We start from the raw sequence: 17,535 nt of genomic DNA, 5'->3' as shown, positions 1-17,535 counted from the left end.
TGGATACCTGAGGCAAGGCAGGGCACTATTGAAAGCTGGGTAAGCCAAATTCTACAGCCACCCAGTGGCTAGTAATTGCCACCATGATGCACAAAACGCCAACGCGGTCTAAAAGATCAACTTCTCTGGCCTCAATCCAATTTTGCCCAGTTACGAGCCTTCTTCCCTGCAACAGGGATCCCCAGACGTCCCGCTAACTGAGCAAAGAGGCACCTTTTCAAAGTGGTGATTCTCTTTATTTGGCAAGGGGAGAGCAACTGGCCCTATCCAGCCCCAGCACAACATCCTTCCCATGGCTGTTGGTGGTGGCTTTCTTTTTTTAGACTGCGAGCCCTTTGGGGACAGACAGCCATTTAATTAATTAGATGGAGAAGAAGGACGCCTCTCCCCAAAGGGCTCACAATCTAAAAAGAAACATAAGACAGACACCAGCAACAGTCATTGGCGCTACTGTGCTGGGGGTGGAGAGGGCCAGGTGCTCTCCCCCGCTAAATAAAAGAAAATCACCATGTTAAAAAGGTGCCTCTTTGCTCAGTTTGCAGGGGTTACACAAATACTGTATATTATTTAAAAAGTTATCTCAGAGCATGGCAGAATGGTTAAGAGTATCCAGCTAGAAACGGGGAGACCTGGGCTCAGTTGCTGGGATCCACCAACAAGATAAAGGCTGCTGCTCAAAAGCGTTGGATCCAGCAAAGAAAATCTTGCTACAAATATTTATACACCTCTTTTCAACAAGAAGTCCTCAGAGCAGTTCACACAGAAAAACATAAAATAAAATTACATTACTGCAAGTTTGAAAGTGTCTGACATGGGCACGAAAGTTAAGGAACTGCCTCCCCTGTAAGGCTCACATGATCTCCTAGATTCTTATGTTTAGGATGATGGGAAAACCCACACTTTCCCTCATGAGCCATTAAAGCTTGGCAGAAGCTCTCTCTGGAATTGGTGAGCTAGAACTGCAGCAGTTCCCCCTGCAGTGAACCATCCTGTTATTTTCTGCTATTTTGCAAATCTTGTTGTGTGGATTTTAATCCATTATTGCTTCCATTTTCTGACTGCATGCGGCGTTTGACTTGAATGTGGCGTTTAAGTAGGAAGGCAGTATAATTTTTTTGGAACGTGAATAAGTAAAAGGGATTTTGGCATGCCGGGTGTGAGCAGAACTTGGACTGTTCTCAAGACTGTCAGAGAAGCCCCCAACTAACTTTGGGGAGCTGTGTGTACTTCCGATAGATGATCAGATAAAAGCAAGGCGGGGACCTTGACGAATGAAAGACGAATATTTATATGCTGCTTTTCAACCAAAGTCTCCAAAGCGGTTTAGATAGATAGTTAGTTAGTTAGATAGAGAGACAGAGAGATGTCTCTCCCCAGAGGGCTCACAGTCTTAAAAAGAAACATAAGATAGTCACCAGCCACTGGAGGGATGCTGTGCTGGGGATGGAGATGGCCAGTTGCTCTCCCCCTGCTAAATACAAGAGCCTCACCATTTGGAAAAGGTGCCTCTTGGCTCAGTTAAGTGGGGTCCCTGCTTGTCCGTCAAGCCCCAGCAGGCTACGAGAAGCAGGTCTTGCGCGGATTCCATTCTCAGCTTCTGAACGAGGTCGGCAGAAAAACCGTCCTGCCCAGGTCCCAGCCTCCAGCCTTGCTTTTAATCTAACACACGATCCAATATCGGGATTCCGCCCAGCTCCGGATTAGGGGAGGAGGCGTCTCCAATTCGAACAACAGCCACGTGGGCCGCCTTTGAGCCTGCCTAGGAAGCGGCTTTCTACCAAGACGGACCCTTGGAGCATCTAGCTCAGGACTGTCTACACTGACTGGCAGCGGCTCTCCAAGATTCCAGGCAGGATCCTCTCCCAGCCCTACCTGGAGATGCTGCCAGGGATTGAAGCTGGGACCTTCTGCATGCAGAGCAGATGCTCTTTCACTAGGCTCCAGCCCCCTCCCCTAAGGGGAATATCTTGCAGCAGACACGTGCTCACGGGTCTGCTGCAAGGCAGGGTGGATAAAAATCAATGATTTTTTTTAAAAAAAAAATCAAAAAAATTGGATTTTTTTTATTTAAATCGGATTTTTTTTTTAATAAAATGCTTTTTGAGGAAAATATATTACCATCCAAAGGTTATTCCATCATGAAATAAAGATTTGTTTTTTAATTATGTAGAATAAGGCTGTATATGTTTAATTTTTTTGGTAAATAAATTCCATTAATCCATTTACAATGTCATGCTCTTCCAGAGGTTTTTGTAAGATTATTGCGCAGTTTCTCTGCCTACAAGATATTATCACAGATGCTTGGTTTACTTTTGCAGTTCTCAAAACTGAATTTGACTCAGCAGAGATCACATGCCTCTTCTTCACAGCAAAAATGTTATGACATGAACAGAGTTGAGAAAAAGACCTTAATCCTATTGTTCTACAAACCTATGAATACAGAATCAACCCCTTCAGTGCTGAGTTTCAAGAAGTTCAGTGAAATAGAATAGAAACAATATTTTTCTGATTGTTTGGAGTGGAATAGATCTGCACAAGAAGAAAGTGAAACTAAGTGTGAGGAGGGAGGGGCAAGCAGACAAGCAGTACAAAATGAAAGTGAAACTTTCTGAGCACAATACTGCATAGCCACAGACAGACAAGTCTTTGGATCTTTTTGTGTGTATGACCTGAGGTTTATCACATTCTTTCCTTGGAGGAAAAAACCTATAATGGCAGCAGGCCGTAAAAGAGACCCAGTTTGGCAATATTTTAATGAAGTTCCTTTACCTATCGGTAAGGCAGGCATGCGTGCAAAATGCAAACACTGCAACAAAGAAATGCAAGGCCTGGTGGCCCGAATGAGGCAACATCATGAGAAGTGCTGTGATGAAGATGACCAAAGAAACACATTTGAACAGGCAGGATCTTCAGGTTGGTAAACATTTTTATTGAATCATATAATATTTCTAAAGACTGCCTTGAACTGTCATGTTTGAGCAAAATTATATTTCTTATTATTACTGCATGTTACTGTCATTTGGTACAGTTATGAAGAAAAGCAAATATTCCTTTTGGGGCAGTGCTGTGTACAATAAGCAGAAATTGTATAAACAATAAAATAACAGCATTGACTTTTTTGTTTAGGGGAATTCATGGATTCTGGAAACTATCCACCTTCAAGATCACCATCCTCCTGTTCTATAGTTTCAGAGTTATCCATCCAGGATAGTGCTTCATTAGCATCATCATCAGACACCCACAGCCACATATCACTATCACCTAAAAGAAAGAAAAAATCCTTCCCTCCTGGAACCACCATAGATAAGTTTGTGATAAAAACTAGCAGATTAGAAAAAGAGTTAATTGATGAAAAAATTGCCTAGTTTGTTTATGCAACGAACTCTTCTTTCCGTCTGACTGAGAACCCACATTTCATTAATATGGTTCAGTCACTGAGACCAGGATACAGTCCACCCAGCAGAGCAGATGTTGCAGGGAAACTGCTGGATAAAGTGTATGACAGAGAAATGGAGCAATGTGCAACAGCTCTGGAGGGTAGAATTGTTAACCTAAGTATTGATGGGTGGAGTAATGTCCACAATGATCCTATTGTATGTGCTTGTATAACAACAGAAGAAGGGAAATCTTCCTTGCACAAACAATTGATACGTCAGGAAATGCACACACAGCAGAATACTTACAAGAAGTGGCAGTAAAAGCTATAATAACATGTGAACAAAAATTCAAATGTCTAGTACGCAGTTTGGTCACAGACAATGCTGCAAATGTATCCAAGATGAGAAGAAATTTAGAAGAGCAGGAAGGGAATACAAAGCTAATAACATATGGTTGCAGTGCTCATTTGCTGCACCTCTTAGCCAAAGACTTAAGTGTTCCAGAAATAAAGACTAATGTTGTTGACATTGCTAAATACTTCCGTAACAATCACTTTGCTGCAGCTCTGAAAAGGATGGGTGGAACCAAGCTAACGCTCCCACAAGATGTTAGATGGAACTCTGTGGTGGACTGTTTTGAGCAGTATATCAAGAACTGGCCTATTCTGATGACAGTTTATGAACAAAATCGAGATAAAATAGATGGCACTGTCACGGCCAAAATCCTCAACATTGGGCTTAAGAGAAATGTTGAACATATGCTGAGCATCCTGAAACCCATCTCTGAATCTTTAAACAAAATACAGAAAAATAGCTGTTTTATTGCTGATGCTGTTGAAATTTGGAAGGAACTGAGTGAACACTTAAAAACAGAACTACACATGGACAGAATTAAATTACAAGCATTAAAAAAACGAATGGGACAAGTACTGTCTCCAGCTCATTTTTTGGCAAATATTGTCAATATCCAGTACCAGGGTCAAAACTTAAGTGCTGAGGAAGAGGAGTTAGCTATGACATGGGTATCCAGCAATCATCCATCTGTAATGCCAACTATAATAAACTTCAAAGCTAAGGGGGAACCATTCAAGAAATATATGTTTGCTGAAGATATTTTAAAGAAAGTCACACCAGTGAACTGGTGGAAGTCACTTAAGCACTTGGATTTAGAGACTGTTCAAGTAATGATTTCACTTTTAACAGCAGTAGCTTCTTCTGCAGGCGTTGAAAGAATATTCTCTTCCTTTGGACTCATTCATTCTAAATTGAGAAATCGTTTGGGACCCGATAAAGCAGGAAAGCTTGTTTTTCTTTTCCAGATTATGAACAAAGAAGAAGATGAAGATGACGAGTGAGCTACAGAGGACAGTATTTAAGTTTTTCATGTGTAGGCTGGGCTGACAGTCTAAGTTTCTTAAAATATATATATTTTGTTTAGCCAAATTAGTTAACAAACATGGATGTTTGTTTAAGCAAATAACATATGCTGTAATGTTATTGTTTCAGTTGAATAAATCTATTTAAATTGTTATTTTTAAGGTAATGATTATTTTTCTCCTTCCTAAGTACAACAGAAAAGTTGTCCAAATATGAATGATTAACCTATTAAACTGGGGATAAAAAAACTAATATGAAAAGTTGTTATTCTAAAAATCTTCATCTACTTGCATATTAAAGTTATACCAGCAAGAATTAGTCTTCATGTAGAAAACTATGATTTAAATCAAGCCTTACTGACTAGTGATTTAAATCGTGATTTAAATCGTGAATTAAATCAGTTTGATTTAAATCAAATCCACCCTGCTGCAAGGTATCAAAATGCAAATCCCATCCAAATGCAAACCAGGGCAGAGCCTACTTAACCAAGGGGACAATTCGCACTCGCTACCAGAAGACCAGCTGTCCTCCCTCCTGCAACGGATCCTGAGCTCAGCCTCAGTCGCCCAAAGATGCAGATTCCTCCCAGCTCCACCAATAGGCCTCATCCAGTCTATGAGAAGAGCTCCTCTTGGGAAGAAAGCAGGCGATTCATCAGACCAGGCTCATACCTGCCCCCGAGCCCTTCAATCCGCTGCCTCTCCTTCGGAAGCTCCGGCTTGTGGTCCTGCGTCACCTCAACGGCCCGGACAAAGTCGTCTTTGGGGTCTTCCTGGACACCAAGCACCACGCCCGAGTCCCCGACATGAGCCACGTACATCTTTGAGCCCCGGATTATGACCACGCTGGCCGTTGTCCCCGATGTGCTCGGGAGTCCCGTCATGGTCTTTGGCCACTCTGCTGCAAAGGGGCAAGAGAGACGTTTAAACTGGTGTGGCAGAAGTTATTTCACCACAAACCAAGCATGGAGGGAATTCAGGCATGCGAAGCCTCGCCTACGGCGATTCAGAGCCATCGCCAAGCGACCAGAACACACACTTTTGGAGAACCCGTTCTTTTTCTGTTCCAAGTGGCCAGAGTTTGAAAGCTTATGATTTTCTTGGTGAAGGTACGACTTTGGTTGCAACCAGTGTGACTTATAACAGATGGTGTTAACTACAATTCCCATTATCCCCAGCTGCAAAGGCTTTTAGCTGGCCATGGGATTTGTAGTCAGCAACATATGGGAATCCCTCTTACAAGGAACACTGGTTGCAACCCTAAACACATTTACTAGTGACACAATGTGATTTACTAATGACACAATGTGATTTATTACCGAGAAAAATTATATCTTATTGCACAATCGCTTCTATGTTACCAAAATATTCAATTAGAACATTCATTTTTATAAGTGTCAATAAGTTAATACGTGCTAGGTAAAACATCAAAATGCAATGTTCCATTTTTTATTTTATTTTTTAAAAAAAATTTATATCCCGCTCTTCCTCCAAGGAGCCCAGAGCAGTGTATTACATACTTAAGTATCTCCTCACAACAACTCTGTGAAGTAGGTTAGGCTGAGAGAGAAGTGACTGGCCCAGAGTCACCCAGCAAGTCTCATGGCTGAGTGGGGATTTGAACTCGGGTCTCCCTGGTCCTATTCCACCACTCTAACCACTACACCACGCTTTGTATACTTCTTCAGCAAAGTTCAGGGTGGTAAGGGTGTGTGCAGATATACATAACTTTAGGATTACGTCCACTACAGAAGCACAGCTATGCCATCTTCTCTCCCAGACCAAGCTCAAGGGAAACCTGTTCTTCCTGTCTGCAGAAACTATCAGTGCCTAGCACTGATTGGCGGCTAATGAGTAGTCACTAACTCACTTCCTCCTCCGAGGCAGTTTTGAGATGCAAGGGCAATCCAGGATTGAGTTACCGGGAATGTGTGTGTGTGTGTGTGTGTGTGTGTGTGTGTGTCTATGTCTACATGCACAGTAAGGATTACTCATGAACTGGACAGAAAAATCTGTACCAGATAACAAGCCAAGAAAGGTCATCCTTGTCCAAGGCCATGTCTCCACCAAGAGGAACTCTAAGGCAAGCCTTGACTAATTTTTTCACATCTCGTTTAGGAGCCAGACAATGGACACTTCACAGCATACTTTGAACGGAAACACAGCTGCCTGGGACAAATGAAGATCTTCTGGAAAATTGTCGTCCAGGGGTGAAAAAATGTAGGCTCAGTTTATCAGCCAAACAAAATATTTTACTCATCAAACTGTGTTGGTACATTGCTCATCAAGACTTTTTTTTTTTAACTTGTCGGGCATCATTTTTTAGGGATGTGCATGAAACCAGCGGCTGCCGGTTCGGGGGGGGGGGACACAAAGGAACGGGGAGGGTGCTCTTACCCCCGACTGTGCATGATGTGCGTGCATATGTGCCAGTGCATCAGCAACTTCCGGTTATATCTGGAAGTTGATGGCATCAGGGCAGTAGGGAGGGATGCTGGCACCCCGATCGGCTTTGCAAAATATGGACGCCGGAGGGGGGGAAAGCGGTGGGAAGGGCGAGTGCACCCTCCCCCACTCTTAAAGAGAGACCCCCACCACCTTTGAGCCTCCCTACCCTCGTTCCGTGCACATCCCTAAAGAGCACCCTCCTCTGCCCTTAAAGCTGTTCCCTCCACCTTCGAACCAACCGAACCAACAGACTCTGGAACTGATTCGGAGATCCCTAAAAGGGCCTCCGAACCAGTTCGTGCACATCCCTATCATTTTTGTGCACATCCCGATCACTCGTCACAGATTTCCTGCAGCCCTGTTGTCATCTAGGCCCCACACCTTTTAGGCACCGTGGTCCCCAGGCCAAGCCAAATTCACTGCCTTGTGCAGCTAGTAGCACCATTCCGCAAAGACATAGCAGGGTCTGCCCTGGTTGCATATCAAAGGGAGACTAGAAGTATGAGCACTGGAAGAGATTCCCCTTAAGGGATAATGGGGCCGCTCTGGGAAGAGCATCTAGCTTCCAAGTTCCCTCCCTGGCAGCATCTCCAAGATATAGGACTGAGAGAGATTCCTGCCTGCAACCTTGGAGAAGCCGCTGCCAGTCTGTGAAGACAATCCTGAGCTAGATAGACCAATGGTCTGACTCGGTATATGGCAGCTTCCTACGTTCCTCTGACCGGAAACCAAGTCCAATCCTTCCCTACATCCTGGTCTTTGGCCAAAAAAATGATCCAAGAGTCACACCACAGGCCTGTTCCTCCAACTACCAGCTCCAGAAGAAAAACAGGTCTGAAAATCCAGCTAGTTGCTAGCTCCAAACCTGAAGCGTCCGGGAGATTTTCCACACTTGCAAGCCCTTTGCCGCTTCCCCAATTGTTATCACAGCCCTGAGAGCTCACACACTTGAAATAGTTGGGGAGGAGGGAGATCAAGGGGGCTGTGGAGGCAGCCATCTTCTCCCACCATGGAAGAGACGGAACATTTCCTGGGAAATCACAACAATGGGCAGCACACACACAACACAACACAGACATTTCAGGGAGCAGAAGTGAAAAGAGCGCGATGCTGCCAAGAATCCATTTTAAAAAACCAAGAGCCACGAAGAAAATGTTGACCCAGGACACACAAAAGTAGGTCATGGACGAGGGAGCATTATCTTTCAAAAGGGGGGGCTAGCTAAGGAGTTCAGAGCAGAAGATATTGTTGGTTTTACCCAGCAGGCACATGGAATCTAGCTGCAAGTTAACTGCAGAATTCATACTCAGCAGGGCTTGGGCCAAGGGCATTTAAGGGAGTGCCTTCTCCTTGGAGAGGAAAGCTGGGCCCTTAAAGGATGGAGCCGCTCTGGGAAGTATTGTCTACACTCTGTCTACACCAACTGGCAGCAGCATCTCCCAGGCTTCCTATGTTCCTATTTGATGAGCTCACAGGGCCATGCATGGGGGTTACTCTATTTTATCCTCACAACCACCCTGAAAGGTGCAAAAGCAACCGCTGAGTTGCATGTTTTGAGGCTATTCTACCTATTGTTCTATTTTAACAACGGTAAGTTTCTCTGGGCCTCAGTAAGAGACACAGGTTTCAAAAGCCGTATTCAGACATTACATTGTACCTGCATTCAGATGTCTATACACGTGTACAGTCACTCGCACAAAAAATGAACAAGCATTCCTTTTAAAGCAATGCAGGAGATGGAAAGGAAGTGGTACAGATATTGAACACACATATAACACAGGAAGCTTCCTCATACTGAGTCAGACCCTTGGTCCATCTGGTTCAGGATTTGCCTAACCTAACTGGCAGCAGCTCTCCAAGGTTTCGGGCAGGAGTCTTTCCCAACCCCACCTGGAGATACTGCCAGGGACTGAACCTCACTGGGACCTTCTACATGCAAAACAGATCCTTTTCTACACGGCTGAAATCCCTTCCATATAAACATGTGAATAACTGTACCTGCATATAATTCTGTACCCGTGTAGACAGATTGCATGTTTGTGCAACATAATGTGCAACTATGGCTAAAGATAAAAAGAAAATCATGGCCGAGTGGGGATTCGAACTCAAGCCTCCCCGGCCAAGACCGACACTCTCTAACCCCCATAGCACACCGTCTCTCGGATTCCTCCAAAGAAGTGCTTTCCCTTCAGCAACTGGGCAAGCTCCAAAGTATCCCGAAGGGAAGAAAGTTCTCATCCAGTTTTAGAGCCCCACTGTAGCCTCCAAAGTGGCATACCAGGAGACTTTTGTTGGGGTTCTCTTTCTGAACCTCCCAAGGAACTACGGCCATCGCCCAATAGTCTTAGGCAACCGAGTGTACACATTTAATCCAGTTGAATGCACCCTTCAGAGAGCATATAATCCTAAAGAGAGAGAAAATCCTCTCTTTGATTTTGAAAGGATGCATGCTGTGTTACAGAAGAACTTTCCTCTTCGATCTCACCCAAGAGAAAATGGCTTTCCTAAGAGGTGCTTGCTGTCTGTGGATTTTAAAAGCACATTTTTCACAAGCATTAAAATAAAATTCAGATCCAATATGACAACCCTGTATTGTGTCCATATGATTGTTTCAGAAAACGTCAAAACATACATTTAAACAAACATTCAGATCTGCTTCCTGATCCTTCAGCAGCACTAGTTTTAATCAATAAGATTTTTCATTCATTAACTCAACAACCACTACAGCACCAAAAATAATGGCCAAGCTCCCAAAACCAACAGCAACTAAATCTAAGAGCGCACTCATGATGAAATAGCAGCCTTTTCTTTCCCCGTTTCCCCCACTTCCTCTGCAGTCTCCCGTATATTGGCTTCTAAACTGTGACCTCCTTGAGGCAGAGACCTCTCAACCATTGTAAAGCACCAGAGACATGAATGGTGCTGTATGGACAACAGCAGCTACAGCAATGTTCCCAAAAGAGGGGGCATGCAGGAGGACAACTTATTTTATTAATATTCTGCCTTGCCTCCATGGGAGTCCATAAATTGAGGCTGAGGATGATGGGAGTTGTAGTTCCCCAACCGTTAGAGCGCCACCCCTGATCTATGGGGTTCCCAAGTCATCTCCCATCAAGGGGACCCTTTTCTCCCTCAAACAAATCAAATGTCTCTGAAGCACCCAGAAGGGAGAGGACAGGTCTGTCTCTTTGTGACAGTGCACCTGATTTGCAGGCCCAGTTCCTGGCAGCATCTCTAAGATCGGGCTGAGAGAGACTCCTGCCTGCACCCTTGGAGAAGCTGCTGCCAGTCTGGGAAGACAATACTGAGATAGACGGACCAAGGGTCTGACTCTGTAGAAGGCAGCATCTCATGTCCACATGCAACTGCTCCCACAACTCAACCCGTGCTTCGCCAACTCCCATCTGCTCCTTAAAGGAGGGATGCCTGGAATTCTATACATCCTCCCTCCTTTATTCAAAGCAGAACAAAGCCACTCCAGCCGGCCACTTCCCCTCCTGCCCCTAATTCAAGCCAGGCCTGTTCGCTTGTGCTTCTATAGCCAATTTTGCGATCTGGACAAAAAGCCAGCCACGGTCTGAGGTGAGCGAGGAGAGAGCAAGTGGAGCAGAGAGAAAAGGCGCCATGGCAAAGGTGATCTAAACTTAAGCTTGTGATACACACACTTTTATTCGTGTATTCATTATATTTGTACACTTGACTAATGACAACGGATACAGCAACCAGCCTCAGAACTGATAATGAAAACACTGAAGTGGTGGGGTAGCTTCTGCCTTTTGGGATCAACCATCAACAGTCAAGGATCCAGCAGTCAAGGAATACGCCGCAGACTAGCACTTGGTAGGGTTGCCATGAAGGCCTTGGGAAGGATATTTACATTTTGTGGGTTTCTTTACCTACAAAAGATTAGAATCGTTTGGACAATGACATTCTATGGATGTGAAAACTGGACTTTGAAGAAGCAAGATAGGAAAAGTATTGACGCTTTTGAACTTTGGTGCTGGAGAAGACCTTTGAGGAGACCATTGACAGCCCGCAAAACAAACCAATGGATCACAGAACAAATCAATCCAGAATCCTCACTCGAGGCACAAATGACCAGGCCCAAACGATCCTACTTTGGAAACATTATGTGAAGAAGATTCTGGCCTGCAACCTTGGAGAAGCCGCTGCCAGTCTGTGAAGACAACACTGAGCTAGATAGACCAAGAGTCTGACTCAGTATATGGCAGCTTCCTATGTTCCTATGAAGACACAGCTCCCTGGAGGAGTCTATAATGCTGGGAAACAAAGGGAAGAGAAGAAGAGGACGGCCAGCAGCAAGGTGGATGGACTCGATGACGACAGCCATGAATGCACCACTGAAAGACCTTCAAGGCCAAGCTGATCATCCTGGAGAGAATCAATCTATGTGGTCACTAAGAGTTGACACCAACTTGATGGCACGTAGTCAATCAATCACGCTGCCCCAAACTTCTGTCTCTGGGCCGCTTACATTAAGCCGCCCAGTGTATAATAATATGCACTGACCATTTAAAACAGGCTCTTCTGACGCCAGGGTTTTGCATATAAATCCTTCCAGGTTTTAGAACGTATTTGGAGATTACAGGGTGTGTATTGCTTTCAAGTTGCTAGTCCCAACCGTTCAAAGGGCAGAGATTTTGTTGGAACATTAGAGCAGGATTCAGACACTACATCAGGTCTGCACACATGTACAGGTTTGTGTGTGAGGGACTGTACACGTGTTTATCCATTTTAAAAGTCAATGTGGGGACGGGCCCCCTCAAATGCAGGGTAAAAACAGGAAGTGTATTCCAATCCACTCTGTGCATGTGAATAACTGGACCTATTCAGACATGTTGATTATGTATATGTACACCAATACAGCTCTGTACACCAGTACAGTTAAACACATGTTATGCTGAATTCAGACCCAGGAGTTTGCTTCTTTTCTACACCATGCATTTGGTACTCAGCTTCACTTTTAAAATGAATGCAGGCAGAGTCATTCTCTCTCTCTCTCTCTCTCTCACACACACACACACACACACACACATTTACAGATATCTGTGCTCTCATACAACATAATGTCTGAATAGGGCTTCTATGTGCACCCAGATCTCTACGTTTACACTGTCCATCAACTGCACATGCGTTGAAAGTAATGTGTGAACAGGGCTTAGGAGAAACTTCTTTCAGTGATACAAGCAGTTTGACAAAGGTAGCAGTTACCTAAGGGGTGGATTGGCTCTCCCTTGCTGGAGACCTACGAGAAGAGGCTGGACCCCATCTGTTGGGAATGCTCAAGTTCTAGATGAGTCCTGCATCAAGGAGGGGGTTGGACTAGATGGCCTTCAAGACCCCTCTTGCATTCTACAACTGCATTGTGAGGTGGGCTTGCTTTTATGGCCACAGCTTTCAAATATACGGGGTATTTTTTAAAGCAACATTTATCAAGTTCAGAGCAGCAGAGGTGTTGGGTATCTGGAACTGTGACCCGCATGCAGAGGAAATTCATCGGGGTGGGAGGGAGACCAAGAAAAATTCACTATAAGTCAAAACAGAAAAACCAAAGTTTTAAAAAGGCCTTGTAATATACTCTTGGAAGATGCTCAGGTTCGAACTCTGGGGAAACCATCCTGGGGATTGCTTTTAACGAAAGGCGGTATATAAATTTAACAAGAAATAAATAAAATAAATAAAAAGCCTCTAAGGGGACAGAGCCCTAAGGGCAGGCCGGGCACTCTCTGCAAATTGTAAATGGCATAAAATTAGTGGATGGCTTGGACACAGGAGCCTTTAATTAGGTGGCAGTTAAAAGAATGCGGAGGGCCTGAGATGCCAAGTAGGATGGAGATGTTGGTACCAGTTGCTTGATCTGGCAACTGGGGAGGCGAGTATTTTAAAAAGAGGAATTTTAGACCCTGGAAAGAATACTGCGAGAGGGGCACCAATACCCGACCAACGGTTCCCAACCTGGGTGCCACTCAATGTCCCTGAACTACGTCTCCCATCAGCCCCAGCTACAATTTATTGTGGGCAGGGATGATGGGAGTTGTAGTTCAGCAACATCTGGAGAGCCCCCCCCCCAGTCAGGAATAATTGCCCTGCATCACTGGTCAAACATTATAAAAGGGCAGGGTTGGAGAACTTTAGGCTCTTCAGCTGCTGTTCGACTACAACCCCCATCACCCCCAGCAACAATAAACTGACGGAGTACCTCAGGTTTGCCACCCCTGCAATAGGGGGGCTACAAGGGTGGTTGCACCGTTTCCTTGCAACAAAAACTTGGTTTATGCCCAACCAGCATGCAGTATAGAGACTAAAGTGTCGGATTAGGACCAGAGCTCCACTCCACTGGGTGATGCTGGACCAGTCACTAATTCCTCAGCCGGGCCTACCTCACAGGGTTGTCATGCGGATTAAAAAAAAAAACAGAAGCACAGACGCCACTCTGGGCTCCAAATTGGGAGAAGGACAGGAGATAAACACGGAGATTAACAACCTCAACTCAGTGGGGTGAGGCTCATGCCCCATCCCGTGTCCTCGGTGTTTCTAGCCGACCAAGGTTTTCCTTGAGGCGATCAATATTTAAGGGTCGCTGGTGACAAGAACCGAATGCCATTCCCAGCAGACTGCGTCGTTTTTGACAACCGCGTTCAGAAACCGTCGACGGCGGCCCGTCTTTGTCTACAGGGCCTGGAGAAGCTATCGACTCACCCAGGCGGGCCCGCCAGCCCCTGATCGTCTGGGCGGCCTCGGAGGGGGGGGGGGGGCCCTTGACCCGGGACAGCCTTTGGTCGTCTGAACGCGGAGCGGAGGGAGGTAGGAAGGCGGCACTCCCGCCGCGTCCAAACCAGAGCCGGGCCCTGGGCCGCTAAAGGGGTCGTCGTCGGAGATGGGGTGGGGGGAGAAAAGGGGAGGTCGGGGGCCCCGAGTCAGGCAGAGTAGTACTCACGCAGCTTCTTCCACATGGCGCGGTGGCAGGCGACGAAGCCCTTGCGCAGCGCCGCGCAGACGGCGCCCGGCTCGTGGGAGCGGAAGCCCTTCTGCTTTTTGATGAAGCCCCAGAGGTTCTCGCGGGCGAAGTGGGCCGCCTCCCGGCCGCCGTGCCCGTCGCAGACCGCGAAGAAGGCCACCGACCGGCCGGGAGCCGGCTGGGGAGAGGGCGGCGGGGAGTGCGGGGCTGCTGCTGCTGCTGCCGCCGCCGCCCTGGAAGCCGCTCCTCGGCCCCTGCAACTCTGGGCGGCGGCGGCGGAGCAGCCCTCTGCCTCTGCCGCCGCCTGCGAGTCATCCTCCTCCTCCGGCTCCACCAGGATCTGGGTCACGTCCTCCATGTATTTCCTGCCTCCCTGGTCCGAGAACATGCTGACCCCCAGCGAGCACAGGAGAGCCTCCATGCGGAGAGCCGGGCGGGGGGGGGGCGCTTCCTCCCGCGGCAAGCAACAAGCCTCCTTCTCCTCTCCTGGCTCCCTGCTCCGCGGAGGGCACGGCTACTGCTCCGATCCGCCGGCGCTTTATTGTTCACCGCGGTCGAGGAAGGCGCTGTCGGGGCATGCCCGCCGCGCCATGGAACGCCGCCCGCCGCCGCCGCGCACTGTAGCTAAGCCAGCCCGAAACAATCCCCGATGGAACACTCGGGAGGCCAACGTTCCAGGGAGGGGCAGCCGGGAAAGAGGCCGGCGCTCCGCCCCCTCCTCCTCCTCTTAAAGGCGCAGGGCGCGCTCCCGTCCGCGCAACGCTTCAAAGTTTAGAAAGGGACCCCCACCCGCCGCCCGCAAGAGAGAGACTTCCCAAAAGCGGAGGGCTGCTGGATGAAGACGTGTCAGATTCGGGGGTTGGGGGGCGGAGAGTAGAAGCCTGCCCGGAGGGTCCCCAGCTGCTGGGGACCGCAGGTCGCCGGGTGACGCTGGTTCTAAATACAGTAGTGTGTGGTTCTGAAAGCTATCCGCCATGGGGTCAGAGGCATTGCGTGGGTTGTTGCAGTTTTTCGACGAGAGGGTGCGTGACTCACGTCAGTGCGTCTTCGGGCTCTCGTCTTGCTCTCTCTTCCCTCTCTCCCTCCACCAAGAGATATATTTGATGGCCTCTGCTTCATAAAAGACATATATATTACTGTGAGATGTGTATGCAGGTATGAGTGTATGCACATGGGTGTATGTGTATGCACACACATCTATATGTACACGTTTATTGTTTATTTCTTTCCTATCATTATATACTGCCCCCATACAAAAAAATCACACTATGCATATACATGCAAAAATATACACATGTACATAGATATACAAACACACGTACATATACAAGCATGTGTATGTACCAGAGGCGTAACTAGGGAAAACGGCGCCCGGGGCAAGCACTGAAATGGCGCCCCCGCCCCCCCACATACTACATTATACTTAGGTTTTTCCTCACAAGCGCCCGCCGCCGCCGCCAATTCTCGGGCGGTGCGGAAGGGACCTCTCGTGGGGGAGGGGGCGCCGACGCGCTCCCTTGACTGCTGCAGCGCTGCTGCACTGAGCAGGAAACATTTGTATTAACAAAAAAATTAATTTTTTTTTTTTTAAAAAAATTTGTCATGGCGGCGCCCCCCACGTGACCAGAAAAGATGGCGCCCGGGGCACGTGCCCCCCCTGCCCCCCCTATAGTTACGCCTCTGGTATGTACATATGCATGCACATCTATATCTACATATATATGTATATGTGTGTATATTTTTGATATATAACGCGTATTGGGGTGTTGTGTGGTGTGTTAGTTATCTTTCAAATATGTGTATGTGTATATGTATATGTATACAACCTTGGAGAAGCCGCTGCCAGTCTGTGAAGACAATACTGAGCTAGATAGACCAATGGTCTGACTCATATATGGCAGTTTCCTATGTTCCTATATGTATATGTGTGTATATTTGTGATATATAACGCGTATTGGGGTGTTGTGTGTGTGTTAGTTATCTTTCATATATAACACATATTTTTATACCGCCCCAAACTTACGTCTCTGGGTGGTATATATATGTATGTCAGCCCAGGACCACCCTTTCTTATCAGAGCAACCCAGCAACCCAAGGAAGGCAAAAGCCAAAATGATTAGATTTATATCATCTATATTTCTGTTATGTTAATCACTGCTAATAATTTTTTTGTGTACAGGCGTCCCATGCCAACCGCTAGGGATGACTGTGTATCCTTTCTGTTCTGGCAAAACCTCGCCGTTGGCAAATTCATGGTTGGCAAGGCATTAAAGTCTATGGGAAACAGCAGGTTAGGGGGACCACAACCACAAAAAGACCTAAAAATAAAGGGGGAAATGGCAAAAACAAAAATCACAACAAAACCTGTGATATCAGCAAGAGTTACCAAGAAGAATTAGCCCATTGAACCTCTGGAAATTTTTTGAAACCCCACCACCGCCAAAATCAGTCAAAGGCATTTTAAATTGGCAAGGGACCGCAAGTCAGCAAGGAGCAGCAAGAGGAATGGGCAGATCAAACATCGGCACCCCCAAAAATAGCTGGAAACCCCCATCACTTAAAAAAAAACCCTCGCCAACTGCAGATACTTTTTTTTGGCAAGACCTGTCACAATGTCCTGTTTGCGTATACTCAAAACCGCAGTTGGTAAAACCGTGATTGGCAAAGGATGACTGTGTGTGTGATTAGGATCCAGAAACAACCACTTGTCTGAAAACCTGTTTGATGCTTTAGTTTTTATCTGTCTGTTTCTCTACCTAGCCATCTTCTCTGCATCTCCCTCCTTGCATGTCTGTCTGTCTGTCTGTCTAGCACCTATTGAACAGCTGCAGTTGTAATCCTTGCAACACCCCTACAAGGTAGACCAGTTTTCTTATTGCCAGCAGTTTCAGTCTCCGCCCCACACCCCACCACCCTGCTCCATTCATCAATGAATAGTTGTGTTAGTCTGTTGAAACAAAAACCCAAGAGTTCTGTGACAGTCTGGCCAGAACACATTTGTTAGTATTTGAAGTGTCACCACACACTTTGCATTTTTTGCACCATCACACAGTAAGAGAGGAGAAGATGAGCCAAGTTTCAACACTTAAGCCAAAAATTGCCTTTGGTTCCTCTTCCGGCCTTCAACAAAACACGAACGCAATTCAGGGGGAGAATCTCAACTGCCTCATTTTCAAACCGTGTTTTATTTCACCTCAGGATTTATCACTTGATGATGACCACAGTGGAGAGAGGGTCATTTTCGTTCCTCCCCACAATACCAGAGGAGGTCAGTGACACTGCTCAACCATCGTCTCAAGGTGGAACACTTCACACACCACAACATGCAGTTCACGAATGAAATTTGCACCCACAA

The 17,535-nt window shown here is 46.4% G+C and overlaps 1 protein-coding gene across 1 annotated transcript in view; it reads right to left on the bottom strand.

Annotated features, from left to right (window-relative positions):
- The window catches only part of PPM1D (protein phosphatase, Mg2+/Mn2+ dependent 1D), a 33,613-nt gene extending 18,745 nt beyond the window's left edge, over positions 1-14,868 (bottom strand). Inside the window, exons 1-2 of the mRNA XM_053274511.1 lie at positions 14,160-14,868; positions 5,426-5,654 (exon numbers count right to left, since the gene is read on the bottom strand). Coding sequence (XP_053130486.1) covers positions 5,426-5,654; positions 14,160-14,601 — 671 coding nt within the window. The 5' untranslated portion in view covers positions 14,602-14,868. The remainder of the gene's footprint in view (positions 1-5,425; positions 5,655-14,159) is intronic.
- Between the last annotated feature and the right edge of the window lie 2,667 nt (positions 14,869-17,535).

This window comes from Hemicordylus capensis, chromosome 12, assembly GCF_027244095.1.
Source record: "Hemicordylus capensis ecotype Gifberg chromosome 12, rHemCap1.1.pri, whole genome shotgun sequence".
Classification (NCBI taxonomy): domain Eukaryota; kingdom Metazoa; phylum Chordata; class Lepidosauria; order Squamata; family Cordylidae; genus Hemicordylus; species Hemicordylus capensis.
This window is presented reverse-complemented; position numbering and strand designations above follow the sequence as displayed.